At 37.1% G+C, this 20177-nt stretch overlaps 2 protein-coding genes across 3 annotated transcripts in view; one reads left to right on the top strand and one right to left on the bottom strand.

Annotated features, from left to right (window-relative positions):
* The window catches only part of cavin1b (caveolae associated protein 1b), a 21676-nt gene extending 16127 nt beyond the window's left edge, over positions 1-5549 (bottom strand). The window contains exon 1 of the mRNA XM_082184829.1: positions 4722-5549. Coding sequence (XP_082040955.1) covers positions 4722-5231 — 510 coding nt within the window. The 5' untranslated portion in view covers positions 5232-5549. The remainder of the gene's footprint in view (positions 1-4721) is intronic.
* A 4963-nt stretch (positions 5550-10512) lies between these two features.
* The window catches only part of atp6v0a1b (ATPase H+ transporting V0 subunit a1b), a 29049-nt gene continuing 19384 nt past the window's right edge, over positions 10513-20177 (top strand). For both annotated transcript variants that reach the window (XM_082184972.1, XM_082184971.1), the window contains exons 1-15: positions 10513-10580; positions 12112-12287; positions 12394-12472; positions 13905-14002; positions 14088-14216; positions 14403-14485; positions 16432-16558; positions 16665-16747; positions 16825-16918; positions 17012-17224; positions 17609-17759; positions 17946-18085; positions 19119-19279; positions 19398-19488; positions 19979-20097. In XM_082184972.1, the coding sequence (XP_082041098.1) occupies positions 12171-12287; positions 12394-12472; positions 13905-14002; positions 14088-14216; positions 14403-14485; positions 16432-16558; positions 16665-16747; positions 16825-16918; positions 17012-17224; positions 17609-17759; positions 17946-18085; positions 19119-19279; positions 19398-19488; positions 19979-20097 (1685 nt within the window). In that variant the 5' untranslated portion in view covers positions 10513-10580; positions 12112-12170. The remainder of the gene's footprint in view (positions 10581-12111; positions 12288-12393; positions 12473-13904; positions 14003-14087; positions 14217-14402; positions 14486-16431; positions 16559-16664; positions 16748-16824; positions 16919-17011; positions 17225-17608; positions 17760-17945; positions 18086-19118; positions 19280-19397; positions 19489-19978; positions 20098-20177) is intronic.

Raw genomic sequence — 20177 nt, 5'->3', positions numbered from 1 at the left:
TGACTAGCTTCCAGTAGCTTGTCAACTAGCTTCGGCAACACTACATGACAGTTCCTGCTGAATGAACTATTATGCTTTCACTCAGAACAGAAGAGCTAAAGGTTATGAAGAGAGGGGCGTCTCCCTTGGGCAGGGACACAAAAACTCCCTAAACACATTCTAACTCGTGACCCTGGAGTGTCTGTCAGACACACATTTCACAAATTATGAAATATGGAAAGTTGGCCTACTGTGCTAAAGGAGACAAACGATTAGTTTGCTCTTTGTCCTTTAAACCATTTCAACACACCCGTGGAACATGCAAATCAGATGTGTATGTAATTATCTAATGGTTAGATTTGCATGCCATTGCTGAAACGTCTTGGCTCTGATGAGTTCAGCACTCTCCATATGAAATGCATTAGGCCTGAAACATATACAAGTTTTTGAATGTAAACGCTTCTACCTACTGATTTCAAGGAACGTTGTGCTCTAAAATGCACCAGAATGCAATTTATAACACAACACAAGCATTCTTACCATTGCTACACAAAGGGTGCTATAGCAGACATTAGCATAAACTATTTTCTACTGTCAGTTGTCCAAAACAACATAAAAGAACTAGTGCCAACAACTGTTTTTTCACCTCACGTCATCGCCATCTGAGCCAAAATGTTAAATTTTAACGCACCACAAAGACTGACGTCTAATAGCCAACTACCATGAACATTCGCGCATGAAGAGGAAATAACTCTCCGTACCAGCAGGTGGCAGTAGTTTGTATCTGTCTTTCAAAGAGGTAAACCGGAAGAGCATGGACAGCGGATATACAATGGCTGTCCCAATTCAAAGGCTGCATCCGGCAGTTTCTCTCCAAGAAATCCTGTCATCACTTGCATTCAATGAATTCTGGGATACGCAAGGCCGCGAAGGTCCATCTGTTGTATCCTTCATTACCCACGAAACGAAGGGTTCATTTGAAGGAGCCCTCGAATTGGGATAGCCTTTGTAGCGTTGTGGTGATGCAATCGGCCTTCGAATTCGGCCTTCGAAGGATGCAGCCTTTGAATTTGGACACAGCAAATGACAGAAGCTTTCTGTGTGTGTCCTCTCGACTTCCGTTTTCTTTCATCATTTACAATTTTCTACTTGTGCACCTGTTTCGCTAAGCTGAACAGCCAATCAGAGTAATTTCTTGTCACTGATGGACTCCACTGCCAATTCAGCATGCTTAATCAGCCAAAAAGTCACAGACGGGGATTAGACTAGTTGTGCCACCGCAATACACCACAAAAACTAGGCCAACAGATGCTCAACGATTGCCAAACATTTGCCAGCGTCTGACCGTCACAATCAACAACTGTTATGATGGAAGAACTAGTCACTTCGATTTGGTTTGTGCCATCAAATCTTTGAAAGATATAACAGTTTTAGTTTTAAAGTCCTCCTGTGGTGAAAATCCAGCTTTTAATGTTGTTTATATGTCTATGTGGTGTTTTTAATATGCTTTAAGACAAACCATGTGCAGATTCAAAGTCACTTTCTGCTGTGAACCAAAGACAGTCTCAAAATCGCGGTTTTAAATCGCGTTTCTGACTTCACAAACTGCCTTGTAATCAATCATGTCAACGTGTGATCATCAACGAGTGGATCTCTGAGCTGAGTGAGTGAGTGAGTGGAGGCGGGGCTACTTTGTATATTCATAGAATACTACAGTATACTAAATGAGGCAAGGGTGTAGAGTTACATTCAAGCTATTTTAAGGCACGAATACTTTTTTTTTCAATGAAAAAACATTTAAATATGTTATTTTGGTGATTAAAGATGAGTTTTAAAGGAACACGCCGACTTTTTGGGACTTTAGCTCATCCCCCAGAGTTATTTTGCCACTTATTGGGAGCAGTATGCTAGCTGGAGCCATTTATCTCCAGTCTTTGTGCTAAGCTAGGCTAGCAGTGGGTGCGTCAGACAGAGTTTTACTGACATGCAAACAGTTCGCTGTTTGCATGTCAGTCAGAAGGTCTATTCCTCAAGTGGGCCGGTTGCTCTTGGCCAAAATAAGCTGCAGACCACCATGGCAAAGTCAAAAGTCTGACAACTCAAGACACTAAAGCGAGAATGCATGTTGTATAATGTGATGCTCACAATACATCGACCAAGTATTCACATCTATTTGCATATTTGACTTTGTTTCACTATAGAAGAAAAAGAAGAGGGATTGAGTAAGTAAATGAAGGAACAAATTAATGAAAAGAGTGGAATTTGATCTTCCTAAACTTGCAAAATAACAGGGTGGAACTGTGAGCGACCCACCCTCCCTCTCTGATGAGCGAAGGAAGGATATTGGGAAGAGTAATTAGTGGAGTGTGTGTGCGTGGGGCGGGCAGCTCCAGCCTCTTCTGACTCACTGTGTGGAAACTCTGAATGTTCTTGCGCCACTGTGCAAAGCTGCAAGCTATTACACATCGCATTATACAGCCGAAAAAACCTCTAACTACAGACAGACTGTCTGAGTAAATCTCTCTGACTATTTTTGCATGAGGCTACCATTCTTTAGCTTTTCCCACTCCCCTCTCTGTCCTTACCCTCTGTTCATGTTCTTCCATTCCCTCTTTCCCTAACAAACCACTCCCACCCTTTTTAAAATAGTCTCTGGATTTTGTTTGTGGTATTTTCCATCTCTGAGAAAAAGAAAGAGACCTTCTCTACATTAATCCAGCATGACTGCCGTGTTGGGGAGAGAATGCATGTAAAAACATGTCAGTGTTCGTTTATTCTGCGGCCATCAAACAGAATCCTGCTTTTATAAGGCAGCAGGTAGCCCAGCTCCGAACACACACAGTATGTGTGGCCGTCAGTTCACACTAACACAGTTTTTTTCCTTCAGAAATCAGAATACATAAAAAATACATTTAAAATGCATTTCTTTTCTTTTTTTACTTAAAGGGATAGTTCACCCAAAAAAATTAATTCTGTCATCATTTACTCACCCTCATGTTGTCCCAAACCTGTATGAGTTTCTTTCTTTTGTTGAACACCTAAAAAGAAATTCTGAAGAATGTTGGTAACCAGACAGTTGATGGTAGCCATTGACATCTGTAGTATTTTTATTTTATGTTATTTGTTTACTATGGAAGTTAGTGGCTACTATCAACTGTCTAGTTACCAACATTCTTCTAAATATCTTCTTTTGTGTTCAACAGAAGAAAGAAACTCAAACAGATTTGGGACAACTTGAGGGTGAGTAAATGATGACAACATTTTCATTTTTGGGTGAACTATCCCTTTAAGCCACACCCTAATGTCTGAATATCAGATAACAAAATGTCACGTATAAAAGATGCTGCTTCTTCTCAGAAGTCATTATTCCTTTATTATTTTTGGCCCAATGGCTTTGAATCATGTGGTGATTTTTAGTATGAGGTCAGTTCACACAGTTGTCCTAGAGTAACCAGGTGTTGTTTTATGCATTAACTACCAACATTTCACAATAAACATGACCAAATATCTCTGTAATCTTAAATTTACACTAAATTTTTACACTTAATTTTACACAAGAAAAGTCTGTAAAAAGAGTGTACTGCACTAATAGGAAGATTTTTAAACAGATAAACAAATAAACAGATTTTTTCACAAGTGTTTTACTCGTATTGTGAAGCACACATTTGGTTTGAATGAAATGTCTGCAAATTTAATGAAAAGGGTATTGGTAAAAAAAAAAATCACAGATTGCTTTCTTACAGTGTAACCGTATGTGTCACTTAAACTTCTTGTTATGTTGTGCTTGAAAAGAGTGCTTATACTTTTATTCTGTAAAACAAGTGACATTTGGTTTGATATTTTTTTTGTAATGCAATGGCATTCATGCATTTTTAGTATGCAAACACTTTTTAGTGCCACTATAAAAATGGTTCTATTTAATAATAGTAAGATATCCTGGTCACACTTTAGTTTAGGGTCCAGTTCTCACTATTAACAAACAGCTACAACGTTTTCCTCAATAAACTCCTAATTACTCCTTATTAATAGTTAGTAAGGTAGAATATGGTCGTGCAGAATAAGCCATTAATACGTGCTTAAAGTACAAATAAAAAGCCAATATCCTAGTAATATGCATGCTAATAATCAACTATAGTTAATAGTGAGAATTGGACCCTAAACTAAAGTATTACCGATATACTCATTACCCAAAGCCACACCCTACCAACTAACTGTGACATGTGATGTACCCTGCATTTTACATTACACTGGTAGCCCTATACAAATGTATTATACAAATCACATTTAAAAAACACAGTTGTGATGTCTTCTACAAAATATCTTTGGAAATTATGGAAAGAAAAAACACAAGCGAGATTTCGTCAATATCCCAATCGTTTCTCCCAGACACCAATAACTTTTACAATAACTTTTACAAAGACTTTTACTTTGTTTCTCTTTTTTTTTTTAAACACACAACAGGAATCTCACGTCTAATTTGAGAAGAGATCTCAACAATGAAGAGATAACAATAACGTTTCTTATCAATTTCCTCCCAGATCTGAGCTATGAGCTATCTGTTGTGCATTCATTAGATCTATACTCTTACTGCATGTCAACAATTGTCATTTGTCTCCACTTTTATTTATCAAAGAAAATTTCAAGACAAACATTTAAGACAATGTTGATGCTTCATTGAAATGTAACTGAGAACTCCTGAATCCTGAGCAATACTAAATGTCGTCTGTGTGCACACCCCTCACCTGGTAGATCATGACTTTGAAGTTTCTTCTCTTCAGAAGTTCGTTCTCGTTGCTCTCCAGGCGTTTGATCTGCCCGGCCTGTTTCTCCATGTTCCCCCGCACCGACTTCACGTTCACGCTCACCTTACGCACCTTCTCCAGCATCTTATTGACCGTGTTTGCCGTGGTGGTGTGGCTCTTGGACAGTTTGGTGAGTTCCCCCTGGATGCCCATCACTGATCTCTCCATCTCCTTTTGACGGGCTTCCAGCCCAGCCTGCGTCTGCTGGATCTGGTCCACGGCTCCGATGATTTTGTCCAGCAGCGCCAGGACCATGACTCCATTCATCTCACCTTTCTCTCCCTCACCTGCCTCTTCTTTCTCAGCGGCATCTTTTGTTTTGTTCTCAGTGTTGGCTTCATCTTCATCATCAGAGCCTGGGAGGTTCATTTCATCTTCTGAGATCTCAGTAAGGGATTTGTGCAGCTCAGGCACCTCCAGGTGCAGATGGCTGTCTTGAATCACTTCCATGTTTAAAAGCTTAAGTATCTAGTAAAATCAATGGAATGTGAAAGGATAAAAGCAGTGGAAAGTTCTGTGTCCTTACTCGCCTTTCTATCTGCTCTCAGGATTCCCCTCTAGAGTTCACCTAACTGTTCCCTCCTCTGTCACACTAACCACATCTGCTCTCCTCTCTCTCTCTCTCTCTCTCTCTCTCTCTCTCACTCACTTTCTCTCTCTCTCTCTGTGTGTGTTTGGGATCTGGCCAGAGCAGCAGAGGCTGGCAAGTAGGCTGTGGACGGTCTGTACTGCATGAGCGCTGGGTCGTGAATGCCACACTTTCCTGTGAAACCCTCCAGACAAATCAGCTGCGTGCCAGCTGCCTTCCTCTTACCCACTGACACTCCCCCTGCACCGTGTGTAGCTCTACGTGTGTGTGTGTGTGGAGTGTGTTGGAGAGCACTGCTCCACCCTGTGGCCTGCACTGGGACCCCATAGTAAAAAAAAAAAAAGTCTACATTTAGAGTCCATGATCTACTCTAGAAAAAGGTGTTTTATTCTATGCTCACTGTGGTTTTGCCAAGTAAGACATGTTCCTGGAACAACATATAGTCGATCCTGGAACATCATTCCAATCCAAAAATGTAGTCCTTTAACCCTATCCCTACAACTAAACCTAACCCTTCCCATAACTTATCCCTAAAATCACAGGGGAATATACTGATGTAGAAGAACCTAACCCTGGTTGTACTGGTAACTTGACATAAACTGTTAACTTGTCCCTCAAATCTGATTGGATTGATTGTTGACTGGAATGTTGATCCAGGAACATGTTGTACTTGGTGAAATCATGTTCACCTTTATTCTACATAAGGATGGTCCACCTTGTGGCTGTCAATATCACATGACCATGACAAATACTACACCCCTGAAATAATAGGACATAACCTTGTACAGCACCACAAAAGGTTATTAAAACATTATTTAAAATGTACTTTAAAGGTGTAAATTAATGTTAAGAAACAGGCATGCAAGCGTACTCTCTTTATGGGCTCTTTACTGGCCTTATTTTATTAATATTATATAACCTCTAAGTACAGTTTTTTTTTTATTATATACTTTTTTAGATTTGAAGTTTACAATTAAGTGCAATTCTTTACAAATTTCAACAGAAACGACATACAGCATCAGTACATGTGGCAGTACACTAATTTCAAAGGCAATAGAAATAATTCTGAAATTCCTACTTAAGGGTAAAAAATTTACTCTAAAATTCAACTTTAGAATTGTATTTAATATAAATTTAAACTATAATACATTTTCATTTAACTGTAAATTACATGCAATTAAGTGTCTGAAAACATCAGTTTGCACTTATCCTTTTTAAGTATATTATTTCTGTAATAAGAACTATTTCTAAAGTGTATATATCTTTTTCACAAGGGTGAACTCAAATATTTCTTATCAAATTCTGCCAAATCAAATCTCTATTTGATATATATCTAAATATATCTAATCGCAATAATTGTAAACTGTAGCTGTAAATTATACTGTATATCAACAATTGTCTAATCTGTGTCTATTTTATACCTCCTGATGAATTAGGAAAAAGGTAATACTTATATGAAACAATTCCAAACTCCAAACTCGTAATATCTTTTAGCAAACTCTTGAGTAATAAAATTTCCCTCTGGGACAGTGCTGTATATGTGTGAAGATAACATGAGGTTCTGGAGAGTGTAACAGTATTAGACAGGCACAGACACAGCGAGAGCTGGAATGTCATCCAGACCTGCAGGGTTTTTCAGTTCCCTAAAGGCCAATTTTTCCCATACAGCACATTAAAAAAAAACCTATCCAAAGGAAGAGTTTACAAAAATAACTTGAGCTCTTACTGTATGAGTGTGGGCCCTGCGTGTGTATGCATGTGCGAGTAAGTGTACTATTCCATCATATCCCTCACTGATGGTCACAAATTGGTATGATAATCACATGCACAACAAGGAAGAGGAAAGTTCAACACAGTCTTTAAATCACAGGAATACACCCAGTGACTGGCATGGAAACACAACCAACGTCAATATCCGACATCCAAAGAATGAAACAAGAACTTATGTACACAGGATAATGAGGGGAACACAGCTGAATGAGATGATGAAATCAAATTAGTAACTATGACAACAAACAAGGCAGGGAGAAATGGTGCAAACAAACTAGCTGAATGCTACACTGATAGAATGCTATACTATTTTAGAGAGAATAATGTAATATTCATTGAAGATTTATTGATGAGAACATTACTGTATTTCCTTTCCAGTGGAATGGAAAAATGGTTTTGTGGATTTGGAGTGTCTCCAAAAATGAGCTCAGTGAAACTTTAAACACCAGAGGCCCTGTTTACACCTGGTATTAAGATGCGTTTTGAAGTATTAAAACGTATTAAAACGTTTTGAGCTTGTCCACTTTCTACCATTTCCAGAGTTAGTCGAAAACGCATTAGACCGGATTGCTTTCGTAGTGTAAACGCTCATGTAGTCGAATGTGTTCGAACAGCCACAAAAGACACATTATGTAAACATTGTGGGAAGGCTGGATTTTAAATTTGTTGGCTGAAGACGCAAGTTTGGTTTGAAGACGGAAAACGTACCAAGCACCAAGTATCAACTTCGGTGTGGTCTTGCGGCTGTCAGAGCAGAAACAAAAGCTGCTGCTCTCTGCATGTTTTTCCGGAGTCTCCTTTCTCGTTCATATACACTCACCTAAAGGATTATTAGGAACACCATATAATACTGTGTTTGACCCCCTTTCGCCTTCAGAACTGCCTAAATTCTACGTGGCATTGATTCAACAAGGTGCTGAAAGCATTCTTTAGAAATGTTGGCCCATATTGATAGGATAGCATCTTGCAGTTGATGGAGATTTGTGGGATGCACATCCAGGGCACGAAGCTCCCGTTCTACCACATCCCAAAGATGCTCTATTGGGTTGAGATCTGGTGACTGTGGGGGCCATTTTAGTACAGTGAACTCATTGTCATGTTCAAGAAACCAATTTGAAATGATTCGAGCTTTGTGATATGGTGCATTATCCTGCTGGAAGTAGCCATCAGAGGATGGTTACATGGTGGTCATAAAGGGATGGACATGGTCAGAAACAATGCTCAGGTAGGCCGTGGCATTTAAACGATGCCCAATTGGCACTAAGGGACCTAAAGTGTGCCAAGAAAACATCCCCCACACCATTACACCACCACCACCAGCCTGCACAGTGGTAACAAGGCATGATGGATCCATGTTCTCATTCTGTTTACGCCAAATTCTGACTCTACCATCTGAATGTCTCAACAGAAATCGAGACTCATCAGACCAAGCAACATTTTTCCAGTCTTCAACTGTCCAATTTTGGTGAGCTCGTGCAAATTGTAGCCTCTTTTTCCTATTTGTAGTGGAGATGAGTGGTACCCGGTGGGGTCTTCTGCTGTTGTAGCCCATCCGCCTCAAGGTTGTGCGTGTTGTGGCTTCACAAATGCTTTGCTGCATACCTCGGTTGTAACGAGTGGTTATTCCAGTCAAAGTTGCTCTTCTATCAGCTTGAATCAGTCGGTCCATTCTCCTCTGACCTTTAGCATCAACAAGGCATTTTCGCCCACAGGACTGCCGCATACTGGATGTTTTTCCGTTTTCACGCCATTCTTTGTAAACCCTAGAAATGGTTGTGCGTGAAAATCCCAGTAACTGAGCAGATTGTGAAATACTCAGACCGGCCCGTCTGGCACCAACAACCATGCCACGCTCAAAATTGCTTAAATCACCTTTCTTTCCCACTCTGACATTCAGTTTGGAGTTCAGGAGATTGTCTTGACCAGGACCACACCCCTAAATGCATTGAAGCAACTGCCATGTGATTGGTTGATTAGATAATTGCATTAATGAGAAAATGAACAGGTGTTCCTAATAATCATTTAGGTGAGTGTATAGTGCAAGCTTATTTTATCCATTAGATCGAAATATCTGGGAAAAAACACAAATTTACCCACCTATAGACCCTCCCCTCAAAGAACTCAGGACAGAAGTGGCTGAAAGTGGACAAAAGAGACGGATTAAAACACCAGGTGTAAACGGGAATGTGTTTCCCTCGTCCATTTGCAATCTGATCGACCAAAACGCATCTTAATACCAGGTGTAAACAGGGCCAGAGAAGGTATTCATTTACTTCAGAGCTTTGATTGTCAGGTGCTAAATAACATTCTAAAATATCAAAGCTTTGACATTATAAGTTAACACGTAATGAAATTCATAATACTTTTAAATGGCCTTATTTAGTTACCATGCAACGCAAAGGAAAGACTTGCAGCTTGCTTCAGCTGGTCAGTGTGAATTGTCAGGCGTTTGTATGTTTCTCACCTCTGGTTCTTCAGTAGTTTCTGACTCTAAATATATAGAGGTTCATTACAGAGTCTGTGCTACATTCTTCTGAGGTCTGCCCTCTCACCTTTCGCTGTTTCACACAAACCTGCATCGTTCAGTCTTTATCAGACCACACAGAGGAAAGGTCTATTCCCATAAACACTGTATGGCTAAATAATTAAATAGTCAGAGAGCTAACTATTGAACTTTTAGACACATATTGTCATAAGTGTCAAAAGGAGAATACTCAGAAATTCTATCTCTCTTTTGCTCCATAAAGCAGTATATGTCAAGAAAAGTATGAATTTTTTGGCTACAAAGCACCTTTAAATGTTAATATGAAACGAAAAAGAACCCTATTTTCTTAATACATATTTCTGGTTACAGTACAACCATAATTTCTGGATGTGAATTAACCATCAGTATTGGTTATTCTAAATATAAAATACCTTTAATTATACTTTCCTTTTCAATTGTTCAAATTATGTATATTATATTAATTTATATTTATATTATATTAATTAATTTATATTAATATTTAAATCACAAATATTACATTATAGTAGATGTTTTACCAATGGTTTACCCACAGATTCTGTTTTGGAGGGCTCAATGATAGACTTATTATTATCCCTGTCTGCATTGTCATGACATGAAAAAAAAAGTCTTTCTAAGATATCAAATCATGTTCCTAAATTATTTCAGTAAAGATGATTCATCTTACCCACTTAACCTCTTATTTTATCAATACAATGTACTACAGAAGGCTATACCAACTCTTATTCCCAAGGGTTGGTTTTAATAGCTGAAGCACACGTTAATAAGAACAACCAACATTTAAAAAAAAATTATAATGTACACAGAGAAGGAAATCACGTGACCCTGACAGCAGCAGCAGGCGTGACGTCACGTAGCACGTCTGATCATCATCGCAGACGCAGAGGTGAAGTGATCTCTGAAGACATCGAGGACGGTGAGAGCGTTTATCTTTTACATATTTGTGATTTTTTTTTCTCTACACACTTTTAACACTTCCACAATATGTATAAGACATAAATGAGTGGATGAACCATTTAATTTGTGGTCACTGGAATGAGAAGGTGATGCTTGAATCTAATCTGTCTGCCATAGCATTGGTAAATATATTAATATTTGCTCTGATTGTGATTATGGTTACAATATTATGTTATATTCGTGTGAAATAATAAATAGATAACAGCATTTAGTTATTAGTGAATTGTAAAATCTGCGTTCCAGAGCATATTAACTTACTGTTTAATTCTTGCGTTCATTTGTTCTATTTGGAATGAATGTTTTACTTAATTTTGCTGAAAATGCGACTACATGAGTGTTATTTCTCTAACTGGTCTATTTATAATACATTTTGGGATGATGGCAAAATTATTCACTGTAGCCTTATTAAACAAAAATGAACATCTTACAAATTAATATGCATGTATTAGACGTTTCACAAGTGCCGGAATCTGTTAGTATATTATATCATTTGATAAAACTCTGATAAAAATGAGTGTTAGCAATAGATAGAGGAGCGCGTAATGGCGTCCTTCAGAGCTGAAGGACAGTGCGGTAGAGATGTGAGAGATGTTGAGGCATCAGCCAATCAGCTCGCAGAGATGCAAACGTTGTTGAGGCTCTTAGCCAATCACCTCTTAGAGATGCGAGGGGTGTTGAGTTCATCAGCCATTCAGAAAGGATGCTGAGCTTTCAGCCAATCGGCTCTTTGAGATGCGAGAGATGCTGTGCCCAGCCCAGAGATTCTCTTATGAGAAGAGAAGCAGCCTCGGTTTCTGAATCATTCGAGAAAGTGTAATGGTCATTACTTTCATTGCTTTATTTCAGTCAGCTGAACAATTTGTGGATATAAAAATAAATGTCAAATGTTCAGTTAATTTTGTGAAAGCCTGCAGTTGAATCTATTAAGGTAGATTCTATTAATTCTTGTAAATTAATACAATTTAATTTAAATTATTAATATAATTAATTCATTATAACTGCCAATGACTGGTCAAAAGTTTGACATAATTAAGTTTTTTTTAATGTTTTTGAAAGAAGTCTCCTATGCTCTCCATTGCTGCAGTTATTTGATAAAAAAAAAATAGAAATTTATTTATTTATTCAGCATTAAATTGTTCAAAAGTGATAATAAAGACATTTATACTGTTACAAAAGATTATTATTATTTTTTAAATAAGTGCTGATCATGGAGCTTTATTCATGATATTGGGGGAAAATGTATCCGATTTCCACAAAAATGTTAAGCCGCAAAAAATAAATAAATTTGATTATAATAAGAATCATTATTAATCATTGGGCACCAATAATAATTAATCATACTAAAAATATATATATATTTAGCACCAAATCAGCATATTAGAATGATTTCTGAAGGATCATGTGACACTGAAGACTGGAGTAATGATGTCTGTCTATCGCTTTCTGTTTGTCTGTATCATTCATAAAATGTCCTTCTGTTCTCCCGACAGGAAGTATCCAGTGGGATTGATTTCTGATCCGTGTGTGAGTTCCTGTGGTCTCCAGCATCATGGGGGAGTTGTTCCGCAGTGAGGAGATGACTCTGGCCCAGCTCTTCCTCCAGTCTGAAGCGGCCTATTGCTGTGTCAGTGAACTGGGAGAGCTGGGAATGGTCCAGTTCAGAGATGTGAGTAGAGACAATTTGCTTTCACTCTCTCTTCCTGCTCTCTCCTCTGTCATATTTTGTCCTCTATCATATCTGTTGATAATGAGTGCAAACCTCTTTCTTTCAGCTCAACCCTGATGTGAACGTGTTTCAGAGGAAGTTTGTGAATGAAGTGAGGCGTTGTGAGGAGATGGACAGAAAGCTCAGTGAGTGGATCAACACATGGACACTGTATACACCAAGACCAGTAACGATCCTGAGTCCTCAGAATGTTTAACTGCTGCAGAGCGTTTCTGACTGGCTAAAATAGTGGACAGTCAGGTGTGATAGAAAGAACACATATTCCTTTATGTGTACTACGCTAAACCATCACTAACAGAACCTTTAAGATAAATACCAAAATATAAAAAAAATTATAAATGTTTATTTATACGCTGTTACATTATATGTTGTGATTTATTATTTTATATTGGGCCTAAAAGGCACACATTGTGCTTTTTACTCAATCTCATAGTGTATGACTACAGAAAAAATATTTATATCTTTTTATTGAACATTGATGGAGAATTTAAAGGGAAGAAATCTTAAAAGTGGTTTGTTTTGTGTAAAAATCATATAAATGTATGAAATGGTGAGGGGGCCCTTATACCATTCTCGTCATTTCATACATTAATGTTAAAATTTGGTAAAAGGACCCCAGTATTGATACAAATACTTTAGCTAAAGTAATATGGTTTGCGTAATATCTAAAACACAGTCACTTCAGCAAAGTTTTTACCATATTCTGTTTATTTTGATAAATATTTTTTATTTTATTTACTTTATTCAAATAAATACTCTTGTCATGAAATGTTCATTTAAAATATTCAGAAATATGTAAAAAAAAAAATTCATAAAGATTCTTGCACTGCTTTAAAAATGAATCTATGATATGAATTAATATGCAATTATTCATATTCTATTTTTAAATATGATTGTTTCATTATAAATATGATCATTATCTCTATTGTGGACACCCTACTTAATAAATTATATTAACCATCTAAATTTAACATGTCATGTCAACAATTGGAAATGTCAGCCAGCTATTTATTATCATGTTAATTATTGTACATTTCGCCCCAACAGCAGGGGTGCTTTTTACTCCAAATACCACACTTTTACATATTCTTCAGTTATTGAAAAACTGTTGATTTAATTATAAACAAAAATGAAAGACAAAATGTACTGTATGTGGTTATTTTAATGATTATCATTTGCTACATAAAAAAAAACTAAACTAAATAGTAGATCATGTCCAAAATTTCCACATAGTGTAACGTGGATGAAAGTGGAAAGTGGTGCAATGATTTTTTTTTATTCCATCTAGTGGATTAGATTAGAGGAAAATAAAATAAAACCTGCCCTTTAACTCAGCACACTTTAACTCTCAGCCCTGTTTTACCCTACTTTGTATATAATTTTTTCGGTGGGGAAGGGGTCAGCCATAAAACGCTGCTGCTTAAGGCCTATATTGCTTATGGCAAGATCCACCACTAAACAAGACAAAAAAATTCACCCTTCACCCTCTGAAAAATAATAAAAGAGAAGGAATTATTAAATATTATTATACATCACTGCTGGTGTCATGTTCTGCAGGGTTTGTTGAGAAGGAGATTAAGAAAGCCAACATTCCAACTATGGACACTGGTGAAAATCCTGAAGTTCCATTCCCACGAGACATGATTGACCTTGAGGTAATTATGTTAGACTTTGGGTATATATTAATATTAATATTTTCGATTTATTCTTTTAACTTATATTTATATCTTTGATCACCAGGCAACCTTTGAGAAGCTGGAGAATGAGCTGAAGGAGATCAACACTAATCAAGAGGCCCTGAAGAAGAACTTTCTAGAGCTGACCGAACTCAAGCATATCCTCAGACGTACCCAGCAGTTCTTTGATGAGGTAAGCCTGTCCTCTCTGGCAATGTGAAAGCAATCCACTGAGAGAAACTAAAAAAACTCAAGACCCTTTGAGATGTTAGTTAACCCTTTGGTCCACTACATTGGAAAGGGCTTTCAAATCCACTTTGAAATGTTACATCTAAACCACCTCTGACCCTAACATAAAATTCTACCGGACTCTTTTTAGATGGAGGATCCTAATCTGTTGGAAGAATCGTCATCTCTGCTGGACCCCAGTGAGGCTGGCCGAGGTGCACCACTGCGACTGGGGTGAGTTCCAGAGCAATTTCACTATTCTTGATACCAATTTTGATACCATTGTAACAACTTATATTTTAATAACAAAACAAAAAAATGCATACAGGTATACTAAAATATTAAGCAGGGATGAGCCATTTCGGTCCTTGGAGGGCCACTGTCCTGCAGAGTTTAGCTCCAACCCTAATCAAACACACCTGAACAAGCTAACCAAGGTCTTCAGGATCACTAGAAAGTTACAGGCAGTTGAGTTTTTATCAGGGTTGGTTGAGCTAAACTCTGCAGGACCTCCAGAATGAAATAGCCCATCCATGATATTAAGTATATAAGTTTTATTATAATATAATTATTATATATAATAATACATTATTATTAAATTAAGCCAATAACATAATAAACAACATATGTGGTAAAGGCAGGTGGAAATACTTTACTCATAGATTAATTTACAAGACTTGCTCGTCAACTGCCTGAAAAAATGTGTCTTCTATGTTATTTTATGTGGACTTTAATTTTGATATTCTGTGCTGTTTCCGTTCAGCTCCCTAGTTCAGTAGTCAGGGCACTGATCAGGGAGTCTCGATCACAAAAATGTACCAGTGCACTGAAACGTTCGCTTCCTAAAAAGTCCCACAATGCACCGTGAAAACCAGTGAGCATCGATAGTCACTATGTTTCCTTAACAGAATTTCTGAAGCGCGAAACATAAATCACGTCCGCCAACTCCCTACACATAATGACACACGATAGATGTTTTTTTAATTATAAAAAATTGAATTATATTTCAGAATAAAGATACACCACTAGACAGTTAACGAACAAAATCTAGCTAACATTTATAATGCATTTATGGCTAAAATGTTGCATGTATATGTAACAAGAAAAGTATGTATCATAATATACTTTAAATAACATTAAAAAGTAATATCAGAAATATATCAGTTCTGCTGTTGTTCTTAAATACCAGTTGTGATGTTGTACAATAAGGATGTTGTCATGTCACCGGAAGCTTAGGAATTGATTGAGACGAACCCCCTGTTTCTCCTAGTTTCTGTTTCCTTAGTTATTGTTTATGTCCCTTAGTTTCTATGGTTACCTATGATTTGCACCTGTGTCTCGTTTATTTAATTTTGTTTGTTCCCTATATATATAGCTAGCCCTTAGTTCGCACTCTGAGTTTGTTGGTTATCATCTGTTTAATATGGTTGTTTTCTATGATTATCTTTACTCCTGCATGCTCCTACTGTAGTTGTGTTGTTGAGAAATATTGTTCTCATTTTTGATTCTCCTTTGTCATGCGAGCTTTACAACAGCCACTCTAGTGTGACAATTTAGGTGTTTTCTGGAATTTCTTTATTCCATTCATCATTCATCATTCAACTATTAATTCTTTTTTTGACAGCACCAGTTCTCTGGAAAGACTGATATTTTTATTTTAATACATCAATAATATTTAGTGTTTTACTATTTATAATGGAATTTGAGAATTTTGGGGGAGAGATTATCAGTGAATAATGATTTAATGATTTGATTTTCTTTCTGTTCACTGTTGTATGTTTCTTTTTAAGAATTTGGTCGCTGCAGAGTTCATAAGAATTAACTTTTATTGTTTGGAATGAAGATTTCATATTTTAGAACATATTTATAAAAAAAAATATGATAGTCGGTTTAGGATTAAAAAAAATTATTTTCACTGGAATTACTGTAAAAGAAAAAAAATGGAATTGGTGCATAGGCTACCTACTCATGTAAGTACTCTTGTACAGTTGTGGGCAAGCCTTTTTGTTTATCAGAGCTTTTATCTATTCAAAGAGATCACAATATGCGCACAATATGTCTTTCATAATGTATTATTAGAAGAGAATTCAGAATCAGAGTTTTTTTAAACAGATTTGCATTGACTTTAGTAAGTGCACTCTAAGTACTCTGCTGATAATTCAGGTTTGTTTACCCTGTAGGTTTGTGGCTGGGGTTATAAACCGTGAGAGAATCCCCACGTTTGAAAGGATGCTGTGGAGAGTCTGCCGTGGAAATGTCTTTTTACGTCAGGCAGAGATTGAGGACCCTCTTGAGGACCCCACAACAGTCAGTCTCTATTCTTATTCTGAATTATTTAGTGATCAAGTCTGCATTTGACATTTATTTACAAGTGTGATAAAATATTGATCAAGTGGGTCTTTGTTTATCACAGGGTGATCAGGTGCACAAATCCGTGTTTATCATCTTCTTCCAAGGAGACCAGCTGAAGAACAGAGTGAAGAAGATCTGTGAAGGGTATGTAGCAGGGTCTTTTCTGAATTATTCTTATCATTTTATCCAATGGTAATCAAACATTTTAAACTGGTCGCCAGGTTCCGTGCATCTCTGTACCCGTGCCCTGAAACCCCTCAGGAGAGGAAAGAAATGGCAGCGGGTGTCAACACCCGCATTGATGACCTCCAGATGGTATGTCACAGTCCAACTGTGGTTCTCTCTGTCTCAACTCAAATAGCATTAAATGCCCTAATCATACAGTGTTTGCTGTGTTCAATCATATAGGTACTGAATCAAACAGAAGACCACCGGCAGAGGGTTTTGCAGGCCGCTGCGAAAACCATACGTGTGTGGTTCATCAAAGTGAGGAAGATGAAGGCCATTTATCACACTTTGAACCTCTGTAATATCGATGTCACTCAGAAATGTTTGATCGCTGAGGTCTGGTGCCCCGTTTCTGACCTCGATTCCATTCAATTCGCTCTGCGGAGGGGAACGGTGGGTAATATTCATGATGATTTCGACCTCTGAGATATGATTTATTTTAGTCATTCAATCCACAAATGAAAGCAAGAAAACAATATGCTTTGCATATTCACTTCTAGTCAAAAGCTCGGACACAAAGCGTACATACTTTTCTTATGATATTAAAAACCTGTAAATCTACAGGATTATGCTAAAACAAGTCATGATCATGACACTCATGAAGTTGATTGTATTTCCATGTGTGTTATTTCATAGTTTACATCACTTTTTTACTATTATACTTAAATGTGGAAATATTGCTAATAAAGAATGAGTAGATGTTATTGGCAGTGTACAATGAAAAGGTAATACCTCAGTAATAATACTGTCAATATAATCACAATTTTATTCATGTAGGAACGGAGTGGCTCCACAGTTCCCTCCATCTTAAACCGAATGCAGACCAAACAGACTCCACCAACTTTCAACAAGACCAACAAGTTCACCTCAGGGTTCCAAAACATTGTGGATGCTTACGGCATCGGAACCTACCGAGAGATCAACCCAGGTATTTCTTATGCATTCATAAAAGAATTGTTCGATTTTACAAAAAAAAACATTAGGATATTTTGTAAATAACCATACCTTTACCATTTAGTTTAGCAATCTGCAGTCCACTTTTTCTCCAGCAATACATTTTTAGGTTTTTTTTAATAGTTGTATGATTGGATTGTTTCTGTTTTGTTTCTTGCAGCGCCATACACAATCATTACATTCCCGTTCCTGTTTGCTGTCATGTTTGGGGACATGGGTCATGGCGTGCTGATGACATGTGCAGCTCTTTACCTTGTCATCAGAGAGACCCGTCTGCTTGCTCAGAAGAGTGACAATGAGGTCTCATCTTCTCAGTAATTCTTACATTAAAGATGGATTATATCAAGTCGAAATCAAATATGGAGTTGTTAGTGTATGTTAAAGGAGCCGTATGTAAGATTGTGGCCAAAACTGGTACTGCAATCACTTTCAAATGACTGTAGAGCGGTGTATCCCCTTACCCTCCCCCCTGACTCGAGGTTGCCAGATAGGCTGCAGGATCCAGCAGGAATGTAGGCTGCTACTTAGCTGTGGTAACTAGAGCAGAGCTGGCAACCCGGATGCCGAAAACACTACTGACTTCGTGATTGGTAGATAGATGGAGGGTGGAGCATCAGGCCAAAACACAACATGACAACATCAACATCAGTTGAGGGCTGCAACTTCACTTTTTAAATGACAATATCCTGGCCGGACTACTGTTGTCATTGATATAAGTATTTGAAATGAACATGATTTCTTAATGTCTAGTGACATATCAGGGCCATTTTATGATTAATTGAAATACATTTCTTACATACAGCTCCTTTAATAATGATCTTTTAATGGATTTAAAATTTACATTTTTACACTCACATTTTAAAATGACAAGCCTTTCAATATATCCAGAACTAACTTTCTGTTTCAATGTATTTAACATACAATTATGTAATATAGCAATATATCATAGTGTAATCATAAAGCCATATTCAGAGATGCTGAATTTGTATGAATATTTATTATAAGTTATTTTGGTAACACTTTACAATAAGGTTCATTAGTTAAAATTATATATGTACCTTTGTAACAAATATAACCTTTGATTTCAATAACGTATTAGTAAATGTTGAAATTAATATTAACTAATATTAATAAATGCTGAAGAAGTATTGTTCATTCTTAGTTCATGTTAACTAAGGTTGTTAACTAATGTTAACTAATGAACCATATTGTAAGGTGTTACCGTAATTTTTTTATCATAAATTCAAAGGTCTATCCTTAGATAGTCATATACTAATATTATAAATCTCTTTCTTTCATCTCACGTCTCGTGTGTGTGTGTGTGTGTGAGTAGATGTTTAACATGATATTTGCAGGTCGTTATATCGTTCTTCTGATGGGGATATTCTCAGTCTACACCGGGTTGATTTATAATGACTGCTTTTCCAAGTCCATCAACATGTTCGGTTCTGGCTGGAGTGTGCGGCCCATGTTTTTCCCTAAGGGAAACTGGACGTAAGTTTACAGCATTAAATCGGTGAAACAGTTTAAAAATAATATATTTTGAATTTAGAATGAAAGTAATGACAAAATTCAAAAAGTTTCTTCTGTTTCTGTCTGTGTTTGTTTGTAGATTTGAGACTCTGGATAGTAACTCAGTTCTTCAGTTAAACCCTACTGTTCCTGGCGTGTTTGGTGGCCCGTATCCTCTGGGCATTGACCCGGTATGTGCCTCATCACACAAAAACCATGCATACAATAGACACACAGATATTAAGGCTGCACAATATTGGAAAAACCTGACACTACGATATTTACTTTTTCTGCAAAATATACAATATTTCGAATCGCGATATGAAGAAATACAGGAGTGTTCACCAGGAGTGTTAATTTGAAAAGTCATATGTGGAAATAATGAATAAATCAGAGGGTGATTTTGTTTGAGAGTGCAAAATATAAACTTAAAAAGCTGGAAAATATATTTTTTTACATGTGCATGTAACGATCAATAAATCAAATTGCACAAACGAGACCTTCTCTTCCTGTGTACTTTTACCGTGCAGTTTATCTGTAGTATTAAAAATGTCCAAAATGCAGTTCCCTAATAGCTGTCTTTAAATCTCAATTGTAAAATGAAGCATTTATCTTCAACAAATTGTGTGTGAACTACAGAGATGCTGGTATAATGCTGTTCTACTAATGTTCCTCTGTTAGATCTGGAATATTGCCTCAAATAAGCTGACGTTCCTGAACTCGTTTAAGATGAAGATGTCTGTAATCCTGGGTGTAATTCACATGTTGTTTGGAGTCTCGCTGTCTCTCTTCAATCACCTGTAAGTGTGTGTCCAAATGTATGTGTGTGTGTGTGTGTGTGCCAAGGCGCGACGCAATTGTTTTTTGCTAGTTTCAGCCC

This window comes from Leuciscus leuciscus (genome assembly GCF_965113295.1).
Source record: "Leuciscus leuciscus genome assembly, chromosome: 11".
Classification (NCBI taxonomy): domain Eukaryota; kingdom Metazoa; phylum Chordata; class Actinopteri; order Cypriniformes; family Leuciscidae; genus Leuciscus; species Leuciscus leuciscus.
The sequence above is the reverse complement of the archived record's forward strand: the minus strand, read 5'-3'. Positions and strand labels throughout refer to the sequence as shown.